Source organism: Eleginops maclovinus, chromosome 9 (assembly GCF_036324505.1).
Source record: "Eleginops maclovinus isolate JMC-PN-2008 ecotype Puerto Natales chromosome 9, JC_Emac_rtc_rv5, whole genome shotgun sequence".
In the NCBI taxonomy this organism is placed as follows: Eukaryota; Metazoa; Chordata; class Actinopteri; order Perciformes; family Eleginopidae; genus Eleginops; species Eleginops maclovinus.
In genome coordinates this window covers 6931017-6956476 of record NC_086357.1, presented here as the reverse complement: position 1 = coordinate 6956476, position 25460 = coordinate 6931017, and the positions used below count along the sequence as shown (strand labels likewise).

The 25460-nt window shown below is 42.7% G+C and overlaps 1 protein-coding gene across 1 annotated transcript in view; it reads left to right on the top strand.

The window, feature by feature from the left end:
• Positions 1-25460, top strand: part of arhgap39 (Rho GTPase activating protein 39) — a 69383-nt gene that overhangs the window by 39338 nt on the left and 4585 nt on the right. Inside the window, exons 2-10 of the mRNA XM_063892237.1 lie at positions 5141-5557; positions 12648-13938; positions 15608-15772; positions 17321-17506; positions 19923-20136; positions 22138-22211; positions 22751-22950; positions 23325-23416; positions 24508-24677. Coding sequence (XP_063748307.1) covers positions 5141-5557; positions 12648-13938; positions 15608-15772; positions 17321-17506; positions 19923-20136; positions 22138-22211; positions 22751-22950; positions 23325-23416; positions 24508-24677 — 2809 coding nt within the window. The remainder of the gene's footprint in view (positions 1-5140; positions 5558-12647; positions 13939-15607; positions 15773-17320; positions 17507-19922; positions 20137-22137; positions 22212-22750; positions 22951-23324; positions 23417-24507; positions 24678-25460) is intronic.

The window sequence follows — 25460 nt, the reverse complement described above, 5'->3', positions numbered from 1 at the left end:
GTGGAATCACTGGGTAACTGACCAACATAGTGATATCAAGTCCAGGCCCAGGCCTTTAGATGAATTACTAATTGGGATTTACTTTTGTAGTTTTGACCATTAACAGTATACACACCAAGTTAGTGGCTGAGACAGTGTGAAGTTGTTTCTTAACCTCCAGGTTACTCAGACCAGAAAACAAAGAGCTTGTAACAGAGTGGTGAAGAAAACAGTCTCATAATCTGAACCCAGGTTAGCATTTTTCCACTTCTTGTTCCCTCGTCTCTTTTTATGAATTGTTGGATGATGGAAATAAGCTTTGTTGTGGGGGTGTCCCAAAGCTTCTTTGTGTCTGAATAAACATGGTTGCTAACAAGTGACTAAATAAGGGCAGATCTCACTTCTCTTAACTTGCATCCCTGCATCCCTCACTTGCCTCTTTCCTTGCACATTAGTCCCTCCCACCAGGAATGCACGGAGAGATGCAAGGAAACCACGCGAAGAAAGAGGAAGCATGGAAATGAGTTTTTAGAGCAATGGGACGTCCTTTCCTCTGAGCGTCACGTGAAGCGGCGTCTGTTTGTGATGATGCCGGTACAGGGAGTGATTCCCTTAGTTTAATGTGTCTTCACTCCGCGGTTTAAATGCTCTCATGTTAAGAAGCATCAGGTCAGTGCATGCGCCTCAGCGTCCAATCAGTTACGGATAACAGTAAGGGGGCGGGGCGAGTGGCTGAGGATTTCACCGTAGGATGATCTGGTGGTTCCTCGGTTAACGCTCCTCGGTCCTCGATCCTCGATCCTAAGTCCTCCGTCACAAATAAGAGCTATGGAACGCTCCTTAAGATGGCGCACACAAATCAACTTCCAGTGAGACATAGGAGCGAGGTAATGACAAATAAGAGAAGTGAGATCTACCCTAAGACTGATATCATCATCATGGCAAACTCAAGTCCGTCTTTAGCTTAGCAGTGATGACACGTAGCCATGCGGACGTCATGTTTAAAGCCTAAAGTTAGCTTTTTTCTTCTGGACATTGCATTTAACCTTCAAAACTCATATGGGGTTAGTATGTGGAGATTATCTCTGTGGAACAAAACATGCAAGTATCATAATGCCACTGATCTTATTTTCCACAATATTCTGAAATCCAATGGAAAGATCCAACTGATAGCCTATTTGTTGAGGGAGCCCTTGTGATGCTAACTCCCTGGTCAGCGTCCCCAGGATTAAGTGATAAGCATCACTCAATAGACTGCTGTTTGTGTCCAGTTGAAAGCAAATCCACTGTAATGCATAATCAGGTACATGTTGAAGTATTGGAAATGTTTTGTTGGCAGGGGTTGACCTGTAGGCCCTCTGTGGTGTCCCTCAGCTGTCAGCACGGTGCCCTCCCCCTTGTCCAGAGGAAGAGGAGAGGATGTTGAGCTCTGCTGTCAGCACGGCTCAGGTCTGAGTGGCTCATCACATTCAGTAGCCCTTCAGCCACAGCAGCTGTACGCCACTTTGTGGTCGGTGGATCTCGAGGAAGCCGGCTTCGCTCCGGAGCTTCTTAACTTGTGCTAGAATGGGTTAACCTACATGAAACACACAGGTTTATTTAACTTTTACTGGACCCTTTAATGTATTTTTTGAAACCGTAATAACGAAAATAAATCTGTCATGTCAAAGCGAACCAGAAACCTTTGAGAGTTCGCCTATTCTAGGCCTAAATAAATTAAGCAGCAAACATTTTAAAATTGTGGCCTTTATTAGATAGACTGGGAAAGGGAGAGAGGCCTCCAGAATTCGAGGCCGACTGATTGAAATAGATAGATAGATAGATAGATAGATAGATAGATAGATAGGTAGATATTTGGGATTTTTTTTGCGTTGCAGCAGCATAAAGACAAGGCATTGTACATTAGAGAAATTAAAAGACTATAAATAAACAATTCAAAATGTAAACATCTCAATAGAAATAAAATAGCATTAAAAAGTAGAAAATATACATGTCGGAATAAAAATGTACACAAAATATAAATCAAATATAATGCAGGATATTTTATACATTAAGTGTGTAAGGAATGGAATATTAAATATAATGGAAATGTACAGTGTGAAGTTAAAGTGGTTATCTTAGGATAATTTAACTCTGTAGGTCCCACAATCCTTTTTCAGGTCTGTATAAGTATAATTATCTCATACCATACTATGGTATCTAGAATGATTGACATACCCATTGAACACATCAGTATTTTATCTCAGACAACATTGACAAATCTATCACTGAATCCTAACAATTTAAAAAGAGTATTTATTTTAAAAGGTCTGCCAGGAAGTTACACTCATTTCTTGAACATGAAAAAAGCCTCTTCAAGACGTTACCTTTTTCCCATTTTTCTTTCTCATGATATGTGTGTCTGACCTCTTAATGTTTGCATATTTTAAATAAAATAAAAGACCAAAAGCAGCCATGCGTAAGTCCCAGCACCAAGCTCATTGGTTCCTACTCAAGACTTCAAAATTGGCTCATAGATAAACAGTATACAGTTGAAAATACATTTTTCAAAGGCTCAGTCATTATTTGTATCAGCTGGTAACTGTAGTTTATATCAAGCAGACAGGAGTGAACATTAATAAGTGGATTCATTACCTCTGGTAAAGTGATTGCTTGTGGGGGCAGGGCGCTGTGTGTGGCAGTCAAAATAAACTACAGTGTTGGTGTTAAAAAAAGGAACATTTGATAGATTATTGGTTTTATTTCTTTCAACACTGAAGCTGCATGCCAAAAGGAAGTTTACCAAAACAAAATGCAATTTCTTAGTGGGATAGGTTCCTTTAAAGCATAACAAAAAACCTGCTTTGCTGCTTCTTGGACTATTTGCAGTTTCCAGCCAACTGACTGTTCTGAAGTCAGAAACACCTCTTAAGTTGCTTCATCACCCTCCTCTCTCCTGCAAATTCTTATTGATCGACCTCTTATCAAGCTTGAGTGAAAAAGTGTGTGAGTGTGTATATTGGTACATGGATGTGTCCATATTTCGTTGGTTATGTGGGTGTGTGTGACTCATATTAAATCCTCCTCCATACCACGTCCTGGAAAACAAGAAGCTGCACTAAAGACACATGAGAGCATGTTTGTGTGTGTGTGAATGCAGGCATATGGAAGAGCAGACTGCTATGTGCAGGGCTACGTGCTGGGCCTCTTTCTTTCTTTATTCATAGTGCTGTATGTGGTTCCTCTGGGTAATGCAGCCCATTACAGACCTGCTGCACTTGCATTTCAATTCAAGATTTCTAAGGTTTAATGTCATTTACATTAATCTCTTGTTGCTTCTGTTCCTGTTGGTCTGTTGTATACTTTTTGTAATCAAATACTGGGCTGAAACTAGTGAAATTCACAGTAAAACATAACATTTGTTCCTGCCGTGTCTTTCCCGGAAAGAAAAGTATGCGTCGCTAAACAATTGAAATGTTTGCATGCTCAGAACAGTGCATGTTGCCACACGACAGTCAGCATGCAATTCATATTTTATATCATTAGATCGTTATCAGATCCCGTCCAAAGAGAACTGTGGCTTAAAAAACGTTATGGTCATCATGTCTGTTCAGGAAATGTCCTTCTCACTGTTACTATACCCAGCCAGCCCGTTTGTCCTGCCTGTGCACATAGCAAAATGATCCGATTCAGCAGATTTTTTCAAGGTCAGAGGGCCCTTTTAACCCCGACCCCTCTGTCCAGTAAGTGAACCCTCTTATTTCCGTCAGATTACACATAACACAAATTACTGGGCTCATCCACAATCCGAGCATGGTTGAAAGAAAACATGTTTACTGTCGTATCATTAAGTTCCTTCAATTTAAATCATGTGTATACTATGAGCATTTTCTGTGGGATTTCTTTGAGCGCTGGTGCTGATTGGCATGCAATTTGGCTCCAAATAATAAAAAGCACTCTCTGATTGAACTCTATGTGCTGCTGGGTTTTAAATGGAAGTGGCTTACAGCTGCTCGTCTCTGCATACATGGTGAAAGAAGAGCTTATCAGGAGAACATAGTGGAATCAAAGCAAAATCTCATTATGGTACTTACAGAGGCTCTGCCTTAATTGCGTTGTTGCCTAATCTTATTATAGCTTTTTGATCGATGGTAACGTTTGAAAACCCTGCCTGTCGTTCTGTAACTGCCGTCACTAGAGGGTTGTGTAGACATTCTACATCAGCAGTCTCTGAGGGCTTTTTGTCCAATTAGCTGTTCCTGTCCAGCTGTAAATAACGCATGTGGCTCCTGAAGTGTCAATCAAATGTGCTCTTGCTTCTTTTTGATGTATTTACACTTGTATGTAAAATGTTGAATAGTTTTAGAATAAAGTGGTGAGGGATGACATATTTTTGTAGGCCGAACCGAAATTAAGCTGCGCATGGGTTCCCTCGACAAAAAAGCAATGCAATTCCTCCATAGGATTTTGGAATATTGTAAAAAATAAGATCTGTGGGAAATTAACCTGTTTGATTTTGTTCAGCCGGATAATCTCCACGTCTACCCTACTTTTATCATTTTCTAATCATAAATCTAGACGCCAGAAGCAAAATGCTAACGTTATGCTATAAATGAACTACAGACGAGTACAGCAGGGTCGCATGACTTCAAAGCCACACCAACTTAAGATCCTTTCAACTAACTTTCGCACGCTTGCACATTTTAACAAAGACTTTCCTTTTAGCCACACTGAATTTAACTAAAGGTCATGGCTGTTTCAATTACCAGTCTGAAATCGTTTTACAAAGGTGAGCTAAGCGGGAATGTTTACGTGTTCGGCGAAGCAACGTGCTCGACAACTTCTGTAGTCCTATTCAGCCACTTGTTAACAACCCTCATTTTTCAGACACGGGGGGGGGTGTCACTGCTGATGTATTTAATGTAGTGGAACAAAACGTGATCCGTGTTACATTTGTGTCAACTCCAGACCTTATTTTGAGCTATTTTCCAAAATCCTACGGCAAAATCCCATCGACTCTGAGACAAGGGAACGGGAAGTGGTAAAATGCTAACTCACTTCCGGGTTTTAGGAGTCATTCCTGCACCACTCTATGATGTAGACCTCCCCTTGTCAGAGGTCACATATCTTTTTTTTTACAGTCAATTTGCTAAAAATCTCCTTCTAATCTCTCCCCCTGCAGGTTGGAGTGGGTGGAGATCATCGAGCCGCGCACACGGGAGCGCATGTACGCCAACCTACTGACGGGCGAGTGTGTGTGGGACCCTCCGCAGGGTGTGTGCATCAAGCGGACTGGGGACAACCAGTGGTGGGAGCTGTTTGATCCGAACACCTCGCGCTTCTACTACTACAACGCCTCCACCCAGCGCACCGTGTGGCACCGGCCCCAGAGCTGCGATATCATCCCCCTGGCCAAGCTGCAAACTCTGAAGCAGCACACAGATGCCACCAACCCCCGCCCCTCAAGCGGAGGAGGAGGCAGAGCATCAGCGGAAAACAGCCCTGGACGAAACAGCGGGGTCAGCCGAGAGGGAAGCACCTCCTCCTCCCTCGATCAGGAGCTCTCTGACAAGCAGGGCAGCAGGGATGAAGCAGACAGGTAGGACCACAGGTTGGGCACTTGATGAGTCATGTAAGCCGTCCAATAGATTCCTTACAAGCAGAAAACCAATAAATTACTTTGGAAGTCACTGGTTGGAAGTCTAGCCGCATTTTTCCACCCTGATATCCCTGCAGTCATGTCTTCAGTCCGTCATTTTGTGTTATCTTTTTTATTGTGAAACGGTTTCCTCCCCCTGTGTCATGTCTGCTTTCCCACCCGTTGTGATTGTCTGCCCCACCCTGATTTGTTCCACTTGTTTGTTATCACCCTGCTGCCCTTATGTCTTTACCTAGCCTCTTCATCCCTGGCTGATTCCTCTTCTTTTTTTTTTTTACCTATCCTGGTTCCCTTGTGTTTTTTCTTCTTTTCCACTTTTTGTTATCAGCTTTAGTTTGTTAAAGCTTGCTTAGTTTTTTTTATACCTCCTAATCTCTCGTAAATCTGCCCCTCTTGTTCCGTGAGTCTTGGTAATCCTAGATGCCATTTTTTAAAACAACATCTCAGCCTGGATATAGTCGATGAGGGGCTAAACAGGGACTTAGAAAAACAACATTCAGCATCTGAACAATAAGATATGAATAAAACATTTGAAGGGAGAGACATTTTCTCTCAACATTAATGGCAGGTGTAAGGCCGCTTTATACAAACAGCTATAAAGGTAAGGTCAGGGTAAGAGTCTCTCTCTGTCCTTGTGTCCGCTCTTATAACCACTTCCCCTCAATTCTGTTTCTGTCACTGTCTATTAATTTCTATCCTCTCTCACCTTCAAACCCTCTCAAACACAACCCCCCCAGTCTTGGTTTTCTCAGTTTGCTGGTTTGCTGTAATCTACTGCAGTGTGCAGTGATTGGTGGAAATGCCTGGTTGGGGTCACAGTGTCCTGTAAATGTCTTCTTTACTCCAGCAAGGACACACACACACACACACACACACACACACACACTCACACACTCACACACTCTCTCTCTCTCACTCACACTGTTCTAACCAGTTATACACTCAAAGCAGCAGTGAGGCACTGCTCTTAGAGACAATTACAGACTGCTTAGCTCATCCAGGACATGTGTAGTGACCGAGATGTGCAAACAAATCCTGCTATCAACAACCCTAACAAGTGGATGCAGCAGTGCCTGAAACACTGCTGCATCCATAATTGTAAAAACGCTTTAGAGTAGTGCAGGAATGAGTCCTAATAGTGTACATTAATGCACACTATGTAAACAATATCTTGTTTTTATTTATTTATTTGAAGTATTGCCAGTTCTGCACAACCCTCCAAATATTTTGCTGTACACAGATCTCTTAATATCTGCACAGCTTTTCATAACAATACTGCACATATTATATTTATTTGTATTAATTAATGAGTATTTTGTCATATTATACTGTTTGTCATTTTATGGTATATCTATTCAAGTAAATCATTTTCTATGTATTTCTTTGGGAAATATGTTTTTTAATAATAGCTTTTATTTTTGGGCAGTTTTTCTTATAATTTATTTTCTTTAACACTATAATCGGCAACATTCCATTACCCCTCGAACTGCCAAGGGGGGTCATTTTGAACCCCCTATCGCAACAGCGTCAGCACTCGCAGAGATATCATTTTTGAAACATTTAATTTGTTCCTCTTCATAATTTCCTGATATACTAAATCGGACTTAACAGAACAAACAATTTAAAACTCAGTTAATAGGATTAGTTTTTTTTGTATTGCTTCAGTTTATAAACATGACAGATCAAAACGTTCATATTCATTTTTCAATAAATTGTGCGTTTCTACAAACAAAAAAACACTACTGCTATAATTAATACATTTAAACAGACTCCTAACAGTAGATTAACTTCATTATTCATAAGTGTTTATGTATGTTCCAAGGCAAACCCCCCCCTTATTCTGTTGAGTTAGCATTTTAGCACTTCCCTCATCTCAAAGTCAACGTTTTTTTGCACATGTGTTGTTTAGAAGCCTGAAATAAGATGTGTGGTTAATACTAGTGTTTGAGATATCCATGTTGTGTTATACTCACGGCTTTATGTAGAATGGGAGCGGAGTGTCAGGCAGATGGTCTCTGGAGGGATGGATGCTGTTAAGGAGAGCAGGACAGGCAGTTTGTCTGTGACAGAGGGAGCTTCGACCTTACACAGCTCTACCTCCCCGCACACTCAAAGGATCCAAACAAAAGTGGGAGGCAGGGAGGAGAAGGAAGAGCAGGACAGGAATTAGGATAAAGAAAGGAGAGGACAAAGAGGTGCATTTACTTGTAGTCTGTGTTTTGTTCTTTTTGTTGTCTGCAGTGTCAGAATCAATCCGCAGAGACATACTGCACAGTGAATGCATGTTGCCAGAGGACATTTCATACAGTGCAAGGACCTGCTTACACACACAAGTTCCACTCAGATACACACACTGAAGTATTATTAGAAAACTAAGGCAATTATTTTATCCCAACAGACAGTTGGCTTGGTGAGTACAGTCTTCTTTCTCACTCCATGAAACTGCTTCCAATACTTATTGAGTACGCCTTCCAGGACTACTGTCTGGAAGTGTTTGCCAATACCATTAGTTGTACCATTCTTTTTTTCCGAGACCACAAACACACACAACAGAAAGAATTCTTGGAGAGGGATTGAAGTGTCAGTGGGACGCAGTGAGGAGGAGGCCACTTTCATTTTAAAAATAGATCAGGAAAGCACTAACTCCTGCTGATACCTTCATCTCAAACGACTCGTTTCTGGAACGGTGATGGCACGGTGACTAGCAAGATAAGCTTTTTGTGGGGAAGTTTGAAAATACTGGCCTATAAATGCCCCGGGTGGAGGAGAGACAAGACACCAACCCAGAAAATAGCTGATAGCCTGTATTAGATGACAGTTTACACTGACGCCGCTCTACAAACATATTGGAGCTGCACAAAAAAAAGAGCACTGAAAGATGGTGCTGGGTTGTCAGCTTTTCATCAAAGAGGCTAAAATAGACATCTAGTTTTAGGTCCAAATGCTGTGTGTGTGTGTGTGTGTGTGTGTGTGTGTGTGTGTGTGTGTTTGTGTGTGTGTGTGTGTGTGTGTGTGTGTGTGTGTGTGTGTGTGTGTGTGTGTGTGTGTGTGTGTGTGTGTGTGTGTGTGTGTGTGTGTGTGTGTGTGTGTGTGTGTGTGTGTGTGTGTGTGTGTGTGTGACTGTCGGTGCAGATGGCTGGGAGATTTGCATCACACATTATATCTGAATATGTGAAGTGCCTACCAAGTCTCTTCGTGTGAGTCAGAGAGACGTACAGAGGCAAACGTGTGTCATGGTGACTGCATCAGTGACTTACTGAGCGACAGATAGTATTATCTCGTCTTCCCCTCAAACTCAGGCTGCAGTGATAGTACATATGTTATGTAAGTCATAACAAATATCCACAGCTTGAGATTCATTTTTCTCCCTTTGCTGTAGTGTGTTTTTGGTTTTAGTGCATGTAAATGGTCAGCAAAGGCTAAAATCCCAAAGTTTTCTCGAATGGGAGTTTCTCTCTGACACACTCCTACATTGGACTAAGCACACAGGAAGTGCTCCGGACTTTGAGAAAGTATTTGTAGTGGCCAAACAGCAGGTACTACAACTTCTGTATCAGTCCGTGACGTCACCCGGTCCAGAAATAATTTTCCCATTGACTTACATTGGGAAAGAGACGTCTCTAAATCGGTGGCGGTAATTTTTTTAAAAACCAAATAAACTACAAAGTATTAACCCTTTTTATAGCCCTTATTAAAAACATTATGTCCTTAAAGTTTTTTTTCTCTCCATTCATTCTACTGAGCCGAAGTGGGAGATTGGGGGCGGGGCTTAAGGGGAAACTCAACTGCAAATGCTCTATGCTCTCGACAGCCAGGCATGATGGGTAATTTGTGATGTTTTGCTCTTGAGATTCTAAGGCCAATTTGTCTTCATGTGTAATGAGCAGCTCTCATAGGAATGAACGAGGGCCAGCCTCCAACGCTGTATCCAGTTCTTATTATACATCCATGCATTAGACCCACCTGTATCACCCGCGTTTCTATTGGCTAGCGCTCCAACACATTGTATGTCTCGGTTTTTTCTAGAAAAATATAGTATGAGGCCACTGATCTTGTAGTATATAAGATGAATACATTCTGGCGAGATCATGTAGCCCGTATACAAGATGGCCAGCGGACGTAAACAACAACACGATGTAGACAAAGCTGTCTATGCCGTCTGGTCTATTTGACATGATTTTCATATTTTTATAGTGATTTATAATGTTTTTGATGAACAAAAATATTGTTTTCTGGCATCACTTTAATATTTTAAAGGGAAAATCTGGATTTTGGTATGAGGGTGCAAGTTGAAAGTAAGACGGCGCAGTTTAGACAAAAACCTGTACCTGATATGCTAAGAAGCATGTATCTGTGTGGGGTTGACCAATCAGAGCAGTTTATTAAAAAAAAAGATTTTTAAATGTTTCTTCACCTCAGGTGGCTTCCGAAAACTTAAAATGGCTATTCCTAGGCTTGTAAAAACTCAGTTTGAATTTTTTTTTGCTCATTAAATGCAGCAGGAGCACGCTCTGCTGGACTAACCAAATTACAAACCAATGTGTGAAGACTCCTATTGGTCACTCAAATCGGAAATGCTTTAGAATATAGGACATTTGGCAATGACTCCCTAGGGAAACACCCCACTCCCTAACAGCTGACTGAAAAACAGAAAATGAATTTCCAGGCAGATTAATGAAGGATAAGAAGAAAAGAATATAATTTATTGTGTAGTTATGAGGCGGGAAGAGAGATGGTTGCTTGATAGAAAAAAAGGAAACTGGGAGAGGAGGATGGACTGAGAAAGACAGTGGGTTAGCTCAGGGTCTGGAGCATGTTACGATACATGCCAGGCCTATAATCCTGCCCTCTTTTGTTTCTCTCTCTCTCTCTCACACACACACACACACACACACACACACACACACACACACACACACACACACACACACACACACACACACACACACACACACACACTGCCAGTATTGAGCAATGGCCTTGAGGATCAGTGTGTGGAGGTATTTGGACACGGAAGCTGGCCAATGCTGCAATCGATGTCACACTCCCCCCCACCCCCACCATTGCCCAGTTCACCTTTTCTTCCTCATCCCAGTTTACCCCCCTCCCCCTCTCTCTTTCCTGTCCCGACAAATAAGCAGAATGTGTGGAGCCCCCCTCTGAGAGGAGTAACCGAGCGATGAGAACTAATGAAGTAAATGAATATGAATTATGACACAGAATTCCATAGGATAACAGGATGTTGGACAGCAGCGTCTGAAAGAGCAGTCACCAGTGTTTTCTATACACTGGATTTCTATTCAATTACCCTGAATAGGTCAGCATTATGTTCTGGCATGACAAAGTAGATGGCCCTGTAGATGAATATTACACTTGGCTTGTGATAATTAGAACAGAAATGTCAAATTCTTATCCTAGTCTACAAAGCCCAGGCTTTACTGGTGTTTCCTAGAGTCTCCAGAAGTCCTATCGGAGCCAGATTATTCAGCCATCAAGCTCCTCTTCTGTGGCACTGGCTCCTGGTTTGTGTTCGGTAGGCATACATCCTCCACTTTTAAAAGTATGCTTTCCTTTTTGATAAAGCTTATAGTTCAGGCTGGCTCAGGCTTGCCTTGAACCAGGAGCTAGTTACGCTGCGATAGGCTGAGACTGTCTTGGGCTTTCACCTTAATTCTCTCTTATCTTTCTCTCAGTTTGTTGTACTAAATTTCCCCACAATTTCCCCCGAAATGCATGGTACTAAGATAAGATAAGATGTACCTTTATTAATCCCTGTGGGGAAATTCAAGTGTTTTTTTCAACAACATATTGAGAAGAGAAAAACAGTACAGACACAAGGATATGAAATACAAATTAAAAATTATACAGATTATACACAGATAAGTTACGGTTTAAAACAAACTCTTAGAACAGAAAATAATGAGAAATGATGTGGGCATATATACCTGTACATTTCTCAGCTTCCCAATAAATGTGTGTCTCTCTCCTGTATTAAAGGTCATGTCCTGATCATGAATGGTTGCTGCACCTGTTGCTATGGTTCTGCTTGAAGCCAATCTTAATATTTTTGGCTGCACCTTGAAGATTGTTAACATCCACCTTGATCCATCTTTGTTATTCTTTTCTATTATCATTTCTATCATTTTATATGGTCTATGTTGCATGTGTAATAACTTTTTCATCTGTTCACACATCTATTGCACGTCTGTTCATGTTGGGATAGGGATCCTCCTCTGTTGCTTTGCCCTAAGGTCTAAAGACAAGATGGTGTAAAGCCTCCTGTGTCAAATGTGTCATTAGTGTGTAATAAATTAAAGGTCCCCTATTATGCAAAACACACAAAGTGTCAGAAAATACAACCCTCTCTCTGTTCCTACCTACCCCCACATCTCCAAAAACGGGGGTACAAACGAGCTGACCCAGATTTGCTTTGATTATGATGTCATAACTGAAATATGGGCTGGCTTTACATTGAACTCCTAGGAACGTCCCGCCAACGTGACTCTTCCAAACCTATGGTCCCCAATATACAGTCACGAGCTGAATCCTCTCCGCAGCACCTCTGTGTGTCTGTGTATTCTGCAGGATGTCTGCAGGAGGGACTTAGAGTTGTTGTATATAATACATATAATGTCTCTGTTCTAGTGGTAAACACTGAGAAGTGTTTCAGGAATAATGCTTGATGTGGTTTTGAACATAATATGGGGTTTAATCATGGCAGCGTTTAGCTGAGTATCTCCGTTAGAAAGTGTTAGAGAGCTGCATGAAGCTGCAAAGCGGCGTGGCCAGCTTCAGGTCAGCTCAGATTTAAATCGACAGTCACACAATCAGCACTTCAGGAACAGGGCTGAAATAGAGGGGGATGAGGCATGCTACAATGGGTGATCTGTTTGGTATTTTGAGCAAAACACTTCACAGACATGTTTTGTATGATATTCCCTACAATATATTGTTTAAATATAGCATAATAGGAGACCTTTAAAGGCTGAATGTGACGGTCTGTCTCTTCTCCCCTCCCCTCTTCTCTCAGGACTTCCCCTTTCAGGTGGAACACCGGTACGAAGGAGCGAATGCTAATCAAGGTGACAGACAGAGAGCCCAGTTTCTTGGCCCACCAGGGCAATGGTTACTCCCCCTGCGACCCCCCCACCCCCGGTCCTCCTTCTGGAGGGGGCACCGCCTCACGAACTCGCCGTTGCTCTGGAGGAAACCCTCCCACAGATCCCGACGGCTCCCCCATTCTCTACGGCGAGCGTCGCCAGTCTCCCTATCTGAAGCGGGCCGAGCTGGGGGGCACCGGCACCAACCGCCGCTCCTCCGCCGACTCTCAGCCCCCTTCGCCCCGCTACGCCTACGAACCCCCGCTGTACGAGGAGCCGCCGTCAGAGTACCAGCCCCCTCCCATCTACGAGGAGCCTCCGACCGACATGCACCTCGTCGACTCCGCCTTCTACGGCACCGGGAAGTCCCCTGCTCGCAAGACTTCGGGCCCCCTCTACCACTCCCCCAACAAGGGCCAGTCGCCCTATGGCCAGCTGGTGCTGACCCGTCAGAAGTGTCCAGAGAAGACGCAGAGTCTGGAGTACAGCCCCGTGGGGAAGGAGTACGTCAAGCAGCTGGTCTACGTGGAGCAGTCGTCTTCCAGCCCCCGCTTCAAGACAGCCGACCGCCTGATGCGTTACGGCACCACGGGGGGCTTCGGGGGCTCATACGGAGGGTCCTACACCTTGCAGCACAGTCAGTCTCTGATCAGGGACCCCCGCCTTCTGCTGGACTACAGTGGGGAGGGTGGAGAGGGAGGCCAGAGGTTGCTCTATGAGGACTCCATATCCTGGACTTCCAGTCAGACCCACTCCCTTTCCTCTTCCTCCACAGGCGGTCCCGGGGCTTTCTCTCCCGGAGGTAACCGCAAACGCAAGAGCCGCAAGCCGTCCCTCCCCCAGGAGCTGGCCCGCTGCGGGGGCCCAGAAGGGGAGCTGACAGGCACAGCCTCCGAGGCGATGCTGGCCCAGGCCCGGCTGGCGTGGGAGGCCCAGCAGGTGATGAAGCAGAGGAGCAGTTGGGACTCTGGGCAGGGCAGGGGGGAGGCCCAGGGCGGAGGCTCAAAAGACGGGTACGAGAGCGACGGGGCGCTGCCTCTGCCGTTACCGGGGCCCGTGGTGAGGGCCTTCAGCGAGGACGAGGCGCTGGCACAGAGCGACGGCCACCACTGGAGGCGCCACACCTTCGACCGGCTGGGCTTCCCGCAGGCCCTGCTGGAGAAGAGCCTCTCCGTGCAGACCAGCCTAGCCTCGCCTGAGCCTTTCCTCCACCCTTCACAGGTACTGATGCATGCTGGGAGTACAGGATAATTCCACTTACAATTTGGGTTTGGGTAATCTAAAGTACTTATTTTTATTTTAAGAAATGTTAACTTTAATTCATATAATTTGCAATTGAAAATAATTGGAGCTCCAGTTTGTTTACAATAAAAGAAACATGTTTATTATTCTTACTTGAATTATACAACACTTTCAGAAGCAGAAAAATAACTTATTTATACCGAGGGTAAGTAAAATAAATAAATACAATATTTATAATAATATTTGAAAAAGTGCAATGAAAGGATAAAATACAATAAAATGGATTATTATATAAACATAAGAATGTAAAGTGCCAGCATTGCCTCAGATTGCCTGATGCTCTCAGGGAGGAGTGTAATAGTCTGAAGTCCACATACAGGAATAACTTCCTGTGGTGCATCATGGTGGAATAAGTCTGTGATGTTGTTGGACAACATGTTTTGAACGATTTCCCGATGTTTCTGCAGAACTGTTGGGTTTATAGTATCATCTGAATTATAAATGAGAGCAGAGATCAACTGGATAGCTACAGAGCTGCCTTCACATGGTATAAGATTGTTCCTCTCTGCTCTCCGCGGCATAGCGCAAACAGCTTTGCGCCGGCCGTGGAGCAGATCAAAGTGCAACCTCGCACATTACGTAGGCAGCTTTACCTGGAACAGCAGCCATCCTGCACACATACAGACACACTGCGAGTGAACGTCCCAGTCAGCGCTGATCTTCTCCTGGTGGAAAGTCACGGATGTGTCATGTACTATAAGCCTTACATTGGCTTATATCAGTCACACTGCTGCCTGGTCCAGTCACACACACCTACTGAAGCACCATGCTTAGGAAACACACACTTTCTGTAAATACAATCATAAAGAAAAGATGAGGAAATACTAATATAACATATCATTCAGAAAAATGCATTAGCCTTTGTAGTTATTGTATGTAGAACATCCGTTAACAATGTACATCATGACATAATACACCGAGCTTCAGATTCCTGTTATATCACTTTAGCTTCATCAGCTAAGTTGTCTCGGAAAGGTAGATGCTCACACTTAAAAGTGCTCTACATTCCCATGGTAACTGGGCGAACTCCTTTTATACTGTCTTTTTTATCTGTTTTTAATATATTTTAAGTCAAATATATGTTGCATACCCTGTAGAGGCCGCCTTCAGATAAATAGCCCCCGCCTGGTATGAAGATGGAAAGCCTTTAATGTGAAATAAAGACCTTTTTTAAAATCAAAACATGTAAACATTAGAGTAGAGGAGCAAAATACAATCAATAAACCTGAAAAGGAGCATAATATATGTATGATTTGACATGTCTCCATGGAAACATATGCATATACACCTTGCTTTGACACAGTGTCTACCACCACCGGCAGGAGGACACCATAACGTTCACCAGCTCACTTTTTGGTTGCTGTTACTTTAGATTCTTGTTTGAATCAATAATAAATGAACTCTTTCTCTGTGAATATTGACGTATTTACACGTCACTATTAATCCCGGTCTGATCCCTCTGAGCACTAAAGAAAGCTCTCCGGCCTCCAAATGTTCTGCAGCAGCGTTGCTGAGATGAGTAACATGTTCCGTTTCCTATCTTCCTCTCCGTCTCTCCTCCTCTTCCCTTTGTTTCTCCACCTGTCAGTCTGAGGACCTCGGAGCCTGTGCCCAGTTTGAGGCCAGTCGAAATGCCAGGAATATGATGCCGAGCGCCAGCTGTGGCATTTTCCCAGAATTCACCCTGAGAAAGCCTTCCTCGGAGACGGACATCGAGAACTGGGCGTCCAAGCACTTCAACAAACACACACAGGTATAGAATAGGATGTGTGTTTCTGCATTTTATGCTTTTGATGGTATTTTGTCTCCAAAAAGTTGTGAAATATACTAAACACTTTTTTTCTCATGTGTTCTGCCCTTAAAGACATGCTCATGCATTTTTTTTCTCGCACATTTTAGCTTATATTTCACTTACTGTATATCTCTCTTTTTAAAACTGCGCCACAGCTAGTATTACTGTTGATATCACAATGGATTTCACTGTTTGTGGAAAACCCTGGAAATGTTTTTGTTCCAGTCATCAGCTGATCACTAATCAGGTTCAGCTGCTTAGAAGTAATACTGTACATGAGTTGATCTTGAAGACCAGCAAGACAAAAACCTTTCAACACAAGGTTGTGTTGTTTCTGGCCAGTCTTGTAGTGAATTCACAACTTTCAGGAACTAATGATAGAAATAAAGGCTATGTTAGTGCTCCTACTGGGATGTACTTCCTGTGATGGAGACAGACGATGAGCATACAAGGTTTCTTAACTCTAGAGAAAAAATGTTGAATTAACTTTCACGCACTGTAAAAGAGACAAAGTTCGAAGACAAAAACAAAGGCATGACAAGGTCATGGGTATTTAAATGCACACAGCCATAATTACGCATTGCCAAGTCTATTTCCTGATTGATAAGTCGCAGTGATAGCCCCGCCCTAAAGAATACTCTGCTTTTCTTCTTAAAATGTGTTTATTGAAGTTTTTCTCAAGACACAAACAACCCACAATAAAAAACACAACCACTAACTGCAAAATAAAGGAAAGGGAGAAGAGAAAAAACCAAAAAAAACCAAAATGATGGCACACACATTGGTACAGAGGTGGGTAGAACGTGTTGCACACCTATTCATAAGCGTTTTAAGACTGATTTCAATCTGTCCGAGATGCATAAAGACACTGAATGTTAATCGATGCAGTGCTTTGCCTCTCATTGTCTCCCTCAGTGACTTGCCAAAGCAACTCACATATTCCAGCTTCTCCTGTTGGCAGCGGATCAGCATCATCTCATGGTTGAAACTCTAGCTTGAGGGCAGCGTTTGCTTTTGAACGATACACTCAGTGAACTTATTTCTCAGCCAGACAATAGAGTGTTTTAACCCAGAGCAGAGACTCTTATTCCTTGTCATACACCTTGTAGTATTCCAAGAAGAAATGATTTTGTAACCGGAAATTTGTTGATAGAACAACATTCTACACATTAGTATTTCATTAAACATCTTGACTGTAGCTAATCACATAACATGTTTCTGCACTTTCAAAATGCCTTGCTTATTGTTAATAGAAAAAGGGGAAATACATGTTTATTCAAAGCTAGGAATAGACTTTGGGGAGCAGTTAAATGTAGAATAAAACGCTTGAGACTAAAAGATGTTCTCACATCAACGCATTTAAAAAAACTGCCACTCTACTGATACAGGCTTTAGCTTGAATGTTCTGTAAATCTTTCTGTACATCACACTCACACCTTTCATTTATGAGCATGAGATCATCTTTCTATCCCTAATCCTGTCTTTATGTCTCTCCGTCTTGTGTTTTAGGGCCTCTTTAGAAGGAAGGTGTCCATTGCAAACATGCTGGCCTGGAGCAGTGAGCCCATCAAGAAGCCCATGATCGTGACGTCAGACCGCACCGTGAAGAAGGAAGCAGTGGACATCTTCAAGCTCATCCAGAACTTCATGGGGGACCGCCGCTCCAAGGCCGACACCCTCTCTGTGGCTCTGGAGGTCAGTCGACATTAACACTTCATCCATTCCTTATTCTCATGAACTTCATAACCTTCTGTAGTCAGGTCGAGTCAAGAACGCTGACTCTGTGGACATTTTGAAAAGACATCTGTTTGTCAAGGCCTTAAGCCTCAGCTAAATCTCTCTACATTTTTGCGCCAAGCCTTTTGATTATTTATCTTCTTATTTTTCGTCCCTGTTGTGTGATTTTCTTCCCAAGGCCCCTCTTCCTCTTGTAAAGTGTCCTTGGGTTTCATTAAAAGATGTTATATAAATCTAAGTTATTATTATTATTATTATTAGTGAATTTGCTTTCAGTTTCAATGATGTCCTTGTATATATTGTGAACCTTTCACAATATATACAAGAATAGTGATAATAAGGACTTTAAATGCTTAAGAAAATCAAAAGATACACATGAAGGACAGGACAGTTTGATGAAATGATAATTACCAGCTTGCGCACAATTTAAAATAATAATAATAATTTAAAAAGTAAAAAAGGGTATTTAAACATTTAAAACTACTAGGTTGAACTATCTGATACACCCAGGAAAGAAAAAGCTTTGCAATGTATTTTTTTAGAGACATTAAATTCATATAACTCTTTTTATTGAGCTTTAAAAATAAGTATTCAACCCAACAGAATAATCGCATTTCTTATGTACGTAACATTTTCCTCCAGAATCCAAACTAAATGTCCAAAGAGTGAATTTGAAATCGATATAGAGTGGTTTTAGCATGTATAGACGTTAGAGAAACAAGGTTAGCGACACCTACATTTGCCTGGTATGATACCTGTACAGAAGTGTGCAGATAACAAACTGACACAGGATCAGTCTGCTCCCCTCCCTGCAGTGAGTGTGCAGCGAGCCTTCACAAGCTGCGTGTCGTTGTTTACAGTGTGACTTTGAGAGGGAGCTTTCAAAACAACCAAAGGCGTCGTTTATAAAACCGTTCGGAGCGTCTGCACAAAGCGTGTCTTTTTTTTATTGCACTGCAAAGATAAATCTAATTTAGAGAACTGTGGAAGCTTGCAGTACGTCCTTTTAGTAATCACAATCAACCAATGCATGAGCCTCACATTCGCCCCCCCCCCCCCCCCCCCCCCATAATTATTCAATAATGGCCAATGCAAAACCTTTCATGAATATTGATTTACATAATGATCCTGTGGAAAACAGCAGCAGTTGCAGGCTGATGGCACCAGCAGCTGTTGGTGCAGTTATTATAATTGACAGAGCCCCCCCCCCCCCCCCAACCCTCTTCTCTCTAAGGGTTTGGTGGCCCTCATAGACTGTGTAAACAAAAGTGTCCCTCAATAGTTATTGTTCAATAACACCCACAAATTTTAAAATTTGAGATGTTCTCTATCTTTTACAATGGATTAGTTATGATTGAGTGGACCAATAATCAGAATAAACAAATAAAGCAGGTGAATTGAAATGTCAGGTCAGCTTTGTGACTAAAAAAGGATGCGAAAGGAAGTGGGGAAGAACTCCAGACGATACGCTTCTTCTGAATATAGGAGTAGGATGTTTCTAACATGTTAGCCATGGCAAATTGAAACTTGCATTGACTAGGTTAATGTGCACCTTGAGCTATAGAACAAGTTGTAAACACACCATCGTATTATCACCTTATGGGTAGAAGTGAGGCTGTGTGTCGGTTGCCTTTTGACCCGATCAGCCTACGCATAGCCACATTCTCATTCATTGGAAACATGTCCCTTTAGCTAAGTTCAGCTGGTCTCTCTGGGTCTGTTATTTACATCATCCAGCTACTTACTTAATAAATCAACTGGCAACATTGATTTCAAATGAATTTTTGGATTGTATTGCTTTTCCTAACAAAATGGTCCTTTCAGCTGGAACCGCACCGACAGCAAAGTAAGTCAAATGATGGCAGCACTGATCGAGGTTTTCTGCAGCTGTCCAAGTCTGGTCACATTTTTTACTATTAACCAGACTTTAAACTCTCCCAGAGCCCATACTTTGTTCCTGCTAGTGTTTACTTCCTGTCTGTCTTCCAGAACTCTGTCTTTTAACCTCTGCTTTTCTTGTTCTCTTTTTCTTTCTTTACTAGGGACAGTTTAGCCGTCATTCATTTAAAATGTTGTGCTCTCCACAAAATATAAAAATGAGTATTCAAAACCAATTCCGTGTTGATTCCTGATGGAGAAAAACAAATCAATTTCTTTCGGCGGATTGATATGACCACACATAGTCCCTTGATCTGAGCTTCCTTAGCAACGGCCTGCTATCAAAACAGCAGAAAACTGAATGTCCAAATCGACCTATCAGAATCTAGTATTCAGCTAAGCTGTGTAATAAAACTGTATATTTATTGTCATGAATTTACCTTGATAAAGCCCCAGTCATGAACAGAGGCAGTGACTGGCTCTCTGTGTCCGTCAGGTGGTGGTGCGCGGCTGGAGTAACCAGGGTCTGCGTGATGAGCTCTACATTCAGCTGTGCCGCCAGACAACGGAGAACTTCCGCTACGACAGCCTGGAGCGAGGCTGGGAGCTGATGGCCATCAGTCTGGCCTTCTTCCCCCCCACACCCCGCTTCCATGCCTACCTGGAGGGGTACATCTGCAGACACATGGACCCCCAGAACGACACCAAGGGTGGGGAGCATCACACACTCTCACTCGCTGCTAGTTCCCTGTCAAACATCTATTTCAAAGGAACAGCTGGACAGTACTCTGCTCATTTTGTGGCAGTAGAATTGCTGCACCATGAATACATTTACATTTTGAAGATGTGAGAGGAAAAGGATGGTGGAGGCTCTCATGATGGGAGGATATTGATCTACAGGATGGAATATTATCCTGAGGCGGAGTGATACAGTGATACCGTTTTTGTCAGATGAGTTACTACTTGTCTTTTAAACGGGAAATCAATAGCAAACCCTCGTCCCATGTAGGAGATCAGTTTGTTTAACACATTATTTACAGAATAACATCCCACTACCGTTGTTTCTGAGCAGGAGCTGCAGGAACTACACTCCCTCACACTTCACGTTACTGCAGCTGTGCTCTGCTGCCCTCTTCAGGTGGACTCAGGGAAGAACAGAGTACTGCTGCACTAGGTTTTTTTATTTATTTTTATTTTAGTTTTACATTGTTAACATTTTATAAGGAAAACACAACAGACCACATACAGGTCACCAGATGTCCTATGTCCGCAGCAATTAATCCTGTGCCATGAGACACCGTCCCTCAAAACGGGTTCACAATAAATCTGTGTCGGTTCCAGTCCAGTACAAATTCTCAGAAGAGGCTGGTAGATGCACTATAAAGACAAAAGTATTGGGACACCTACACATTACACCCAGATGCCAAATTCTTAGGTATTACTATAAAGTTGGCCCCCCCTTTGCAGCTGTAACAGCTTCCACTCTTCTGGGAAAGCGTTCTACAGCATTTTGTAGTGTATCTGTGGGAATTACTGCCCATTCATCCAGAAGAGCATTTGTGAGGTCAGACAGTGATGATGGACGAGAGGGCCTGGCTCGCAATCTCAGTTCTAGTTCATCCCAAAGGTGTTCAATGGAGTTGAGGTCAGGGCTCTGTGCGGGCCGGTCCAGTTCTTCCACACAAAACTAATCCAGCCATGCCTTTATGGACCTTGCTTTGTGCACTGGGGCACAATCCTGCTGGAACAGGAAAGGGCCTTCCCCAAGCTGTTCCCACAAAGTATAGAATTGTCCAGAATGACTTGGTAAGATGAAGCATCAAGAATCCCCTTCACTGGAGCTAAGGGTCTGAGGCCGACCCCACAAAAACATCCCCCATATACCAGAGTCCCAATATTTTTGCCTATATAGTGTACATGTATAAAAACATATGTAGAGTGGTTAGGCAAGTTAATCCCACATAGGAAATCAGGAAGATGTTATACATTCATTATACCAGAAAATTCTCCCTGGATTATGTACCAACCCTCAAATGTATCAATACAGAGTCTGAAAGAAAAATTCAGTCTCCATAAGAAACAGGTTTATCCATTCTCCCTTTGTTGGAGCTTCTTTCACCAGCCATTTTTTTGTAATTTGCATTAGGCTTTTTCATTTCCCCTTGATGTATACAGAGGGAGCTGACAGTCCACTTTGTTTCAAATATAAAATAAAGGTTATCACATTAAATGACCTTTTGCTAAACTGAGAGCAAAATCATTCATTTATGTTATTTGTATTTATTTATTTTCATTTGTTTTTAAATACAACAATGATAAAATAATTAAAAACATGCAACAAGAATGCTCACAATACAGGCCAATAAAAACAAAAAACTATACAAGCCTGATGTGGGCACAACATAATAATCTCACATTAATATTATAGCAGATATATTGACAATATGTATGTTAAAAAATATTTGGGCCATCATTTTAATTGCTGGATTGATTAAAAAACCTTTACTCATGGCTCATTTGATAGTAGGATTGTTAATTGGTTTAATTATAGGCTTACCAAATCTCATAAAAACACATTTATTTATTTTAACAATGGGGCTAAAGTTATTTGAATAATGAATACATTTAGGTTTATTTAATATACTGATAAGTAATGCAATACAATAATACATTGCTGTAAATAACTCTTATTATTTTCTGTGTTTCTTTAGGGGTGGCCATTAGCAGCTATGCTAAATACTGCTACAGGAAACTGACAAAAGCTGCTCTGACCGGTGCCAAGAAGGTAAGCAGCTGTCCTGCAGTCCTGAGGTTCCAGAATGTGATGGAAAGCCTTTAAACCAGGAGAGTGGAGGCTGTTACAGCACATAAATAAACATATGAGGCTTGGTGTGAGTGTGTGTTGGGCCGGGCAGCAGCTTGGCTCAGAGCCTGTGCAGCACTCAGTGCCAGCATCTCTGCAGGTCACTGACACATATTTGTCACATTTAGTCCTCCACAGTGTCCATGGTGTTAAGCTGCTACCCTCCAACAGCACAGTAAAGACATGTTATCCTGTGGAGGGATTCATGTGTGTCTCACTGACTTATGCAAATAATTCACTGTCCACTCGTCCCACCGCTTTCTGCATCCTTCAAGAGACAGCTGCACTGCCGCATTAAGGGAATACTTCACCAACGATCATTTAGAAATCAATTACTAATAAAACACAGAGAATGTGGGATGCAGGAAAAATTGTTCCTTTAAGTATTTAAGTGGATGAGTGTTAGACAAACACTAACATGCTCTTTTAAAATAAACTCATTTTTGTGTGTGTGTTCTCAGGGCCTGCAGAAACCCTCTCTGGAGGAGATCCTGCACGCCAGGAACGCCATCTTTAGTCCCTCCATGTTTGGCTCCTCCCTGGAGGAGGTGATGGCGCTGCAGAAGGAGCGCTACCCAGACAACCAGCTGCCCTGGGTGCAGACCCGCCTCTCTGAGGAGGTGCTGGGTCTCAACGGAGACCAGACCGAAGGCATCTTCAGGTAAGTGAACTATGAACAGATCAAATGCAAGTAAACAAATTGAAATTCTGCATGGAATACTCGCATGTCAACTGGGACATTAAATTGCGAATGAATATAGCTAGAAGATGAGGTTGCTGTTGCTATTCATGTTGTGTTGCTGATCCTGCACCGTGTGTGCCATAAAAGGTGTCGTTAAATAAAATACAATAACATTAATTATTATTATTTTGATACTTGGTTCTACCTTTAAAACATTTAAAACGTGGTGTGTTCTGTATGATAGAAAGCATTCTTCTCTGCTTCAGCAGTGTAGAGTCAGGGTATAACATGTACAGTGGCTGAGACTAAATGAGGGGCTGAAGTGTAACCACATTATGACCTTTGACCTCCAGGGTACCGGGGGACATTGATGAAGTTAATGCCCTCAAACTGCAAGTGGATCAATGGAAAATCCCCACTGGACTGGAAGACCCGCACATCCCAGGTAAACACACACACACACACACACTGTTACCCCCATTTTCCACCGGGTCCGTCTGCACGTCGTTATACTGCGAGCAATCGGGGCCACTCTAGTCAATGTGTGTGATTCCACCAGACGCGCCGCGTCGCATTTCAGAAGCATCCCAGAAGAGTCCCGGCGCTGGGCTCCGCTAAAAATACGCGGCTGGTCTATTTGTGACGGTTAAGCAAGGCGTTGCAAAGCACCGGGCAGGAAGTGGAACGGCCAGTCTCTGCTTGGGTTCTATGGCAGCTCTGTATTTTGTTGATGTCTGGTCAGTTCAGGACCCAGGAGGGACATAAGTTCATCCATCTGCTCTGCACTCACCTAAAATATTGATGATGCCGTTGGCTATCCAGCCTCAGCTCAGCCACAAGGTGATAAAAATCACCGTGTTGTGTCCTTCGCTGGTTGAGGGGGTGCACCCAAAGCCGGCTCCTACTCCTCCCCCCGCCCCTCTGTAGTCTTTCAAGTAGGAGAAGAAATGCCAGCGTTCTCCTCCTGTTTATAGGCACTGTGTGTAAATAATATAGAATTATTATGATAATGAATGCATTTGACAACTAAAATACAGCAACACATCTTTGATTCATGTCGTTTATAACTGGACTATTACAATTATTATTAACTTTGTCTGTAGGCTACAACACAACAAAATAGGAAGTAACAACAATAAACACAATTTAAACAGACACACAAATAAACCATTTCACTACGTAGCCTTTACTTTCTTGTAGAAGTGCAAATGTCCAGGAAATATGACCAAATCAACAATAACTGCGAGCCGTACACGCAAGACGCTCCGCTTCTGAAACGCTCCCGTTGGGGTATGACGCCATTCGGAGGTCTAAACAAAACCGCGGCGCAGATGGAACACGGCGCAGACGGAACGCGGCGCAGACGCACCCGGTGTTAGATAGTGGAGAGGCAGTGTGTGGAACGGCTTCTAGTTCCACACTGCTGATGAACAAGAAGATTCACTCACACCGATCCCCACCCCCCTGCAACATCAACATGGTGTGTAACAAGAGTGTATCAGAGTAAAAGTTTGTCCCGTGTGTGTGTGCGTTCAGCATCTCTGCTGAAGTTGTGGTACAGGGAGCTGGAGGAGCCTCTCATCCCTCACGAGTTCTACGACGAGTGCATCAGTCACTATGACAACCCAGAGGCCGCTGTCACCGTGGTGCTGGGTCTGCCACACATCAACAAACTGGTGCTGTGCTACCTCATCCGCTTCCTACAGGTAACACACACATTACCTTTGTCTGTTTAATAATCCTAATTTGGTGTTTCTTAATGAGCCAGGCATTTTTTGTGAGTCTCGTTTGTAGATCTGTTTCAATTCGTATTTAGCTCCATGCGTGATAGAAAAATAAACTGGCAAATGTCACAAAAACTATCTGGGATTACCCATCCACCAGCTACACCCTTAAGTAAACACAATTACAGACTTTGTTACTTGATTGACATCCGATACAGCTAATGGTTATAGCCCAATCTGGCTTTCTAAACGGCCATTGGATAAAAGCAACCATTAAAGATTGAAACATTTTCTCAATTAGGGGGAAAATGCTGTGCAGTCCTGCGGGACACCTAGTCATTCTAGCACACACACATACACAGTTGCACACACACAGAGATGCAGACACATACACACACGTACAGCTCTGGAAAAAATGAAGAGACCACTCCAAATCTTTCTTGAATTTGTATCTCTACATGTCAGGCAGCCATTCCAGTGTTTGTTGAATTCCGACAAATGTCAGTAGTTTATAGAATACAATAAGATAAATAAAAATCATTTAACTCAAAAGACATGTCTACACACACACACACACACACACACACACACACACACACACACACACACACACACACACACACACACACTCACTCTAACCCATACTTAATCAAACAAGGCAAATGTAAAGACTTGTTGAAGGCACAAAGACATGTTCGAGTATTCACAGACTGTATGCAAACACCATGTTTCTGTGCCGCCCCCAAAATCCTCATGGGATGGGAA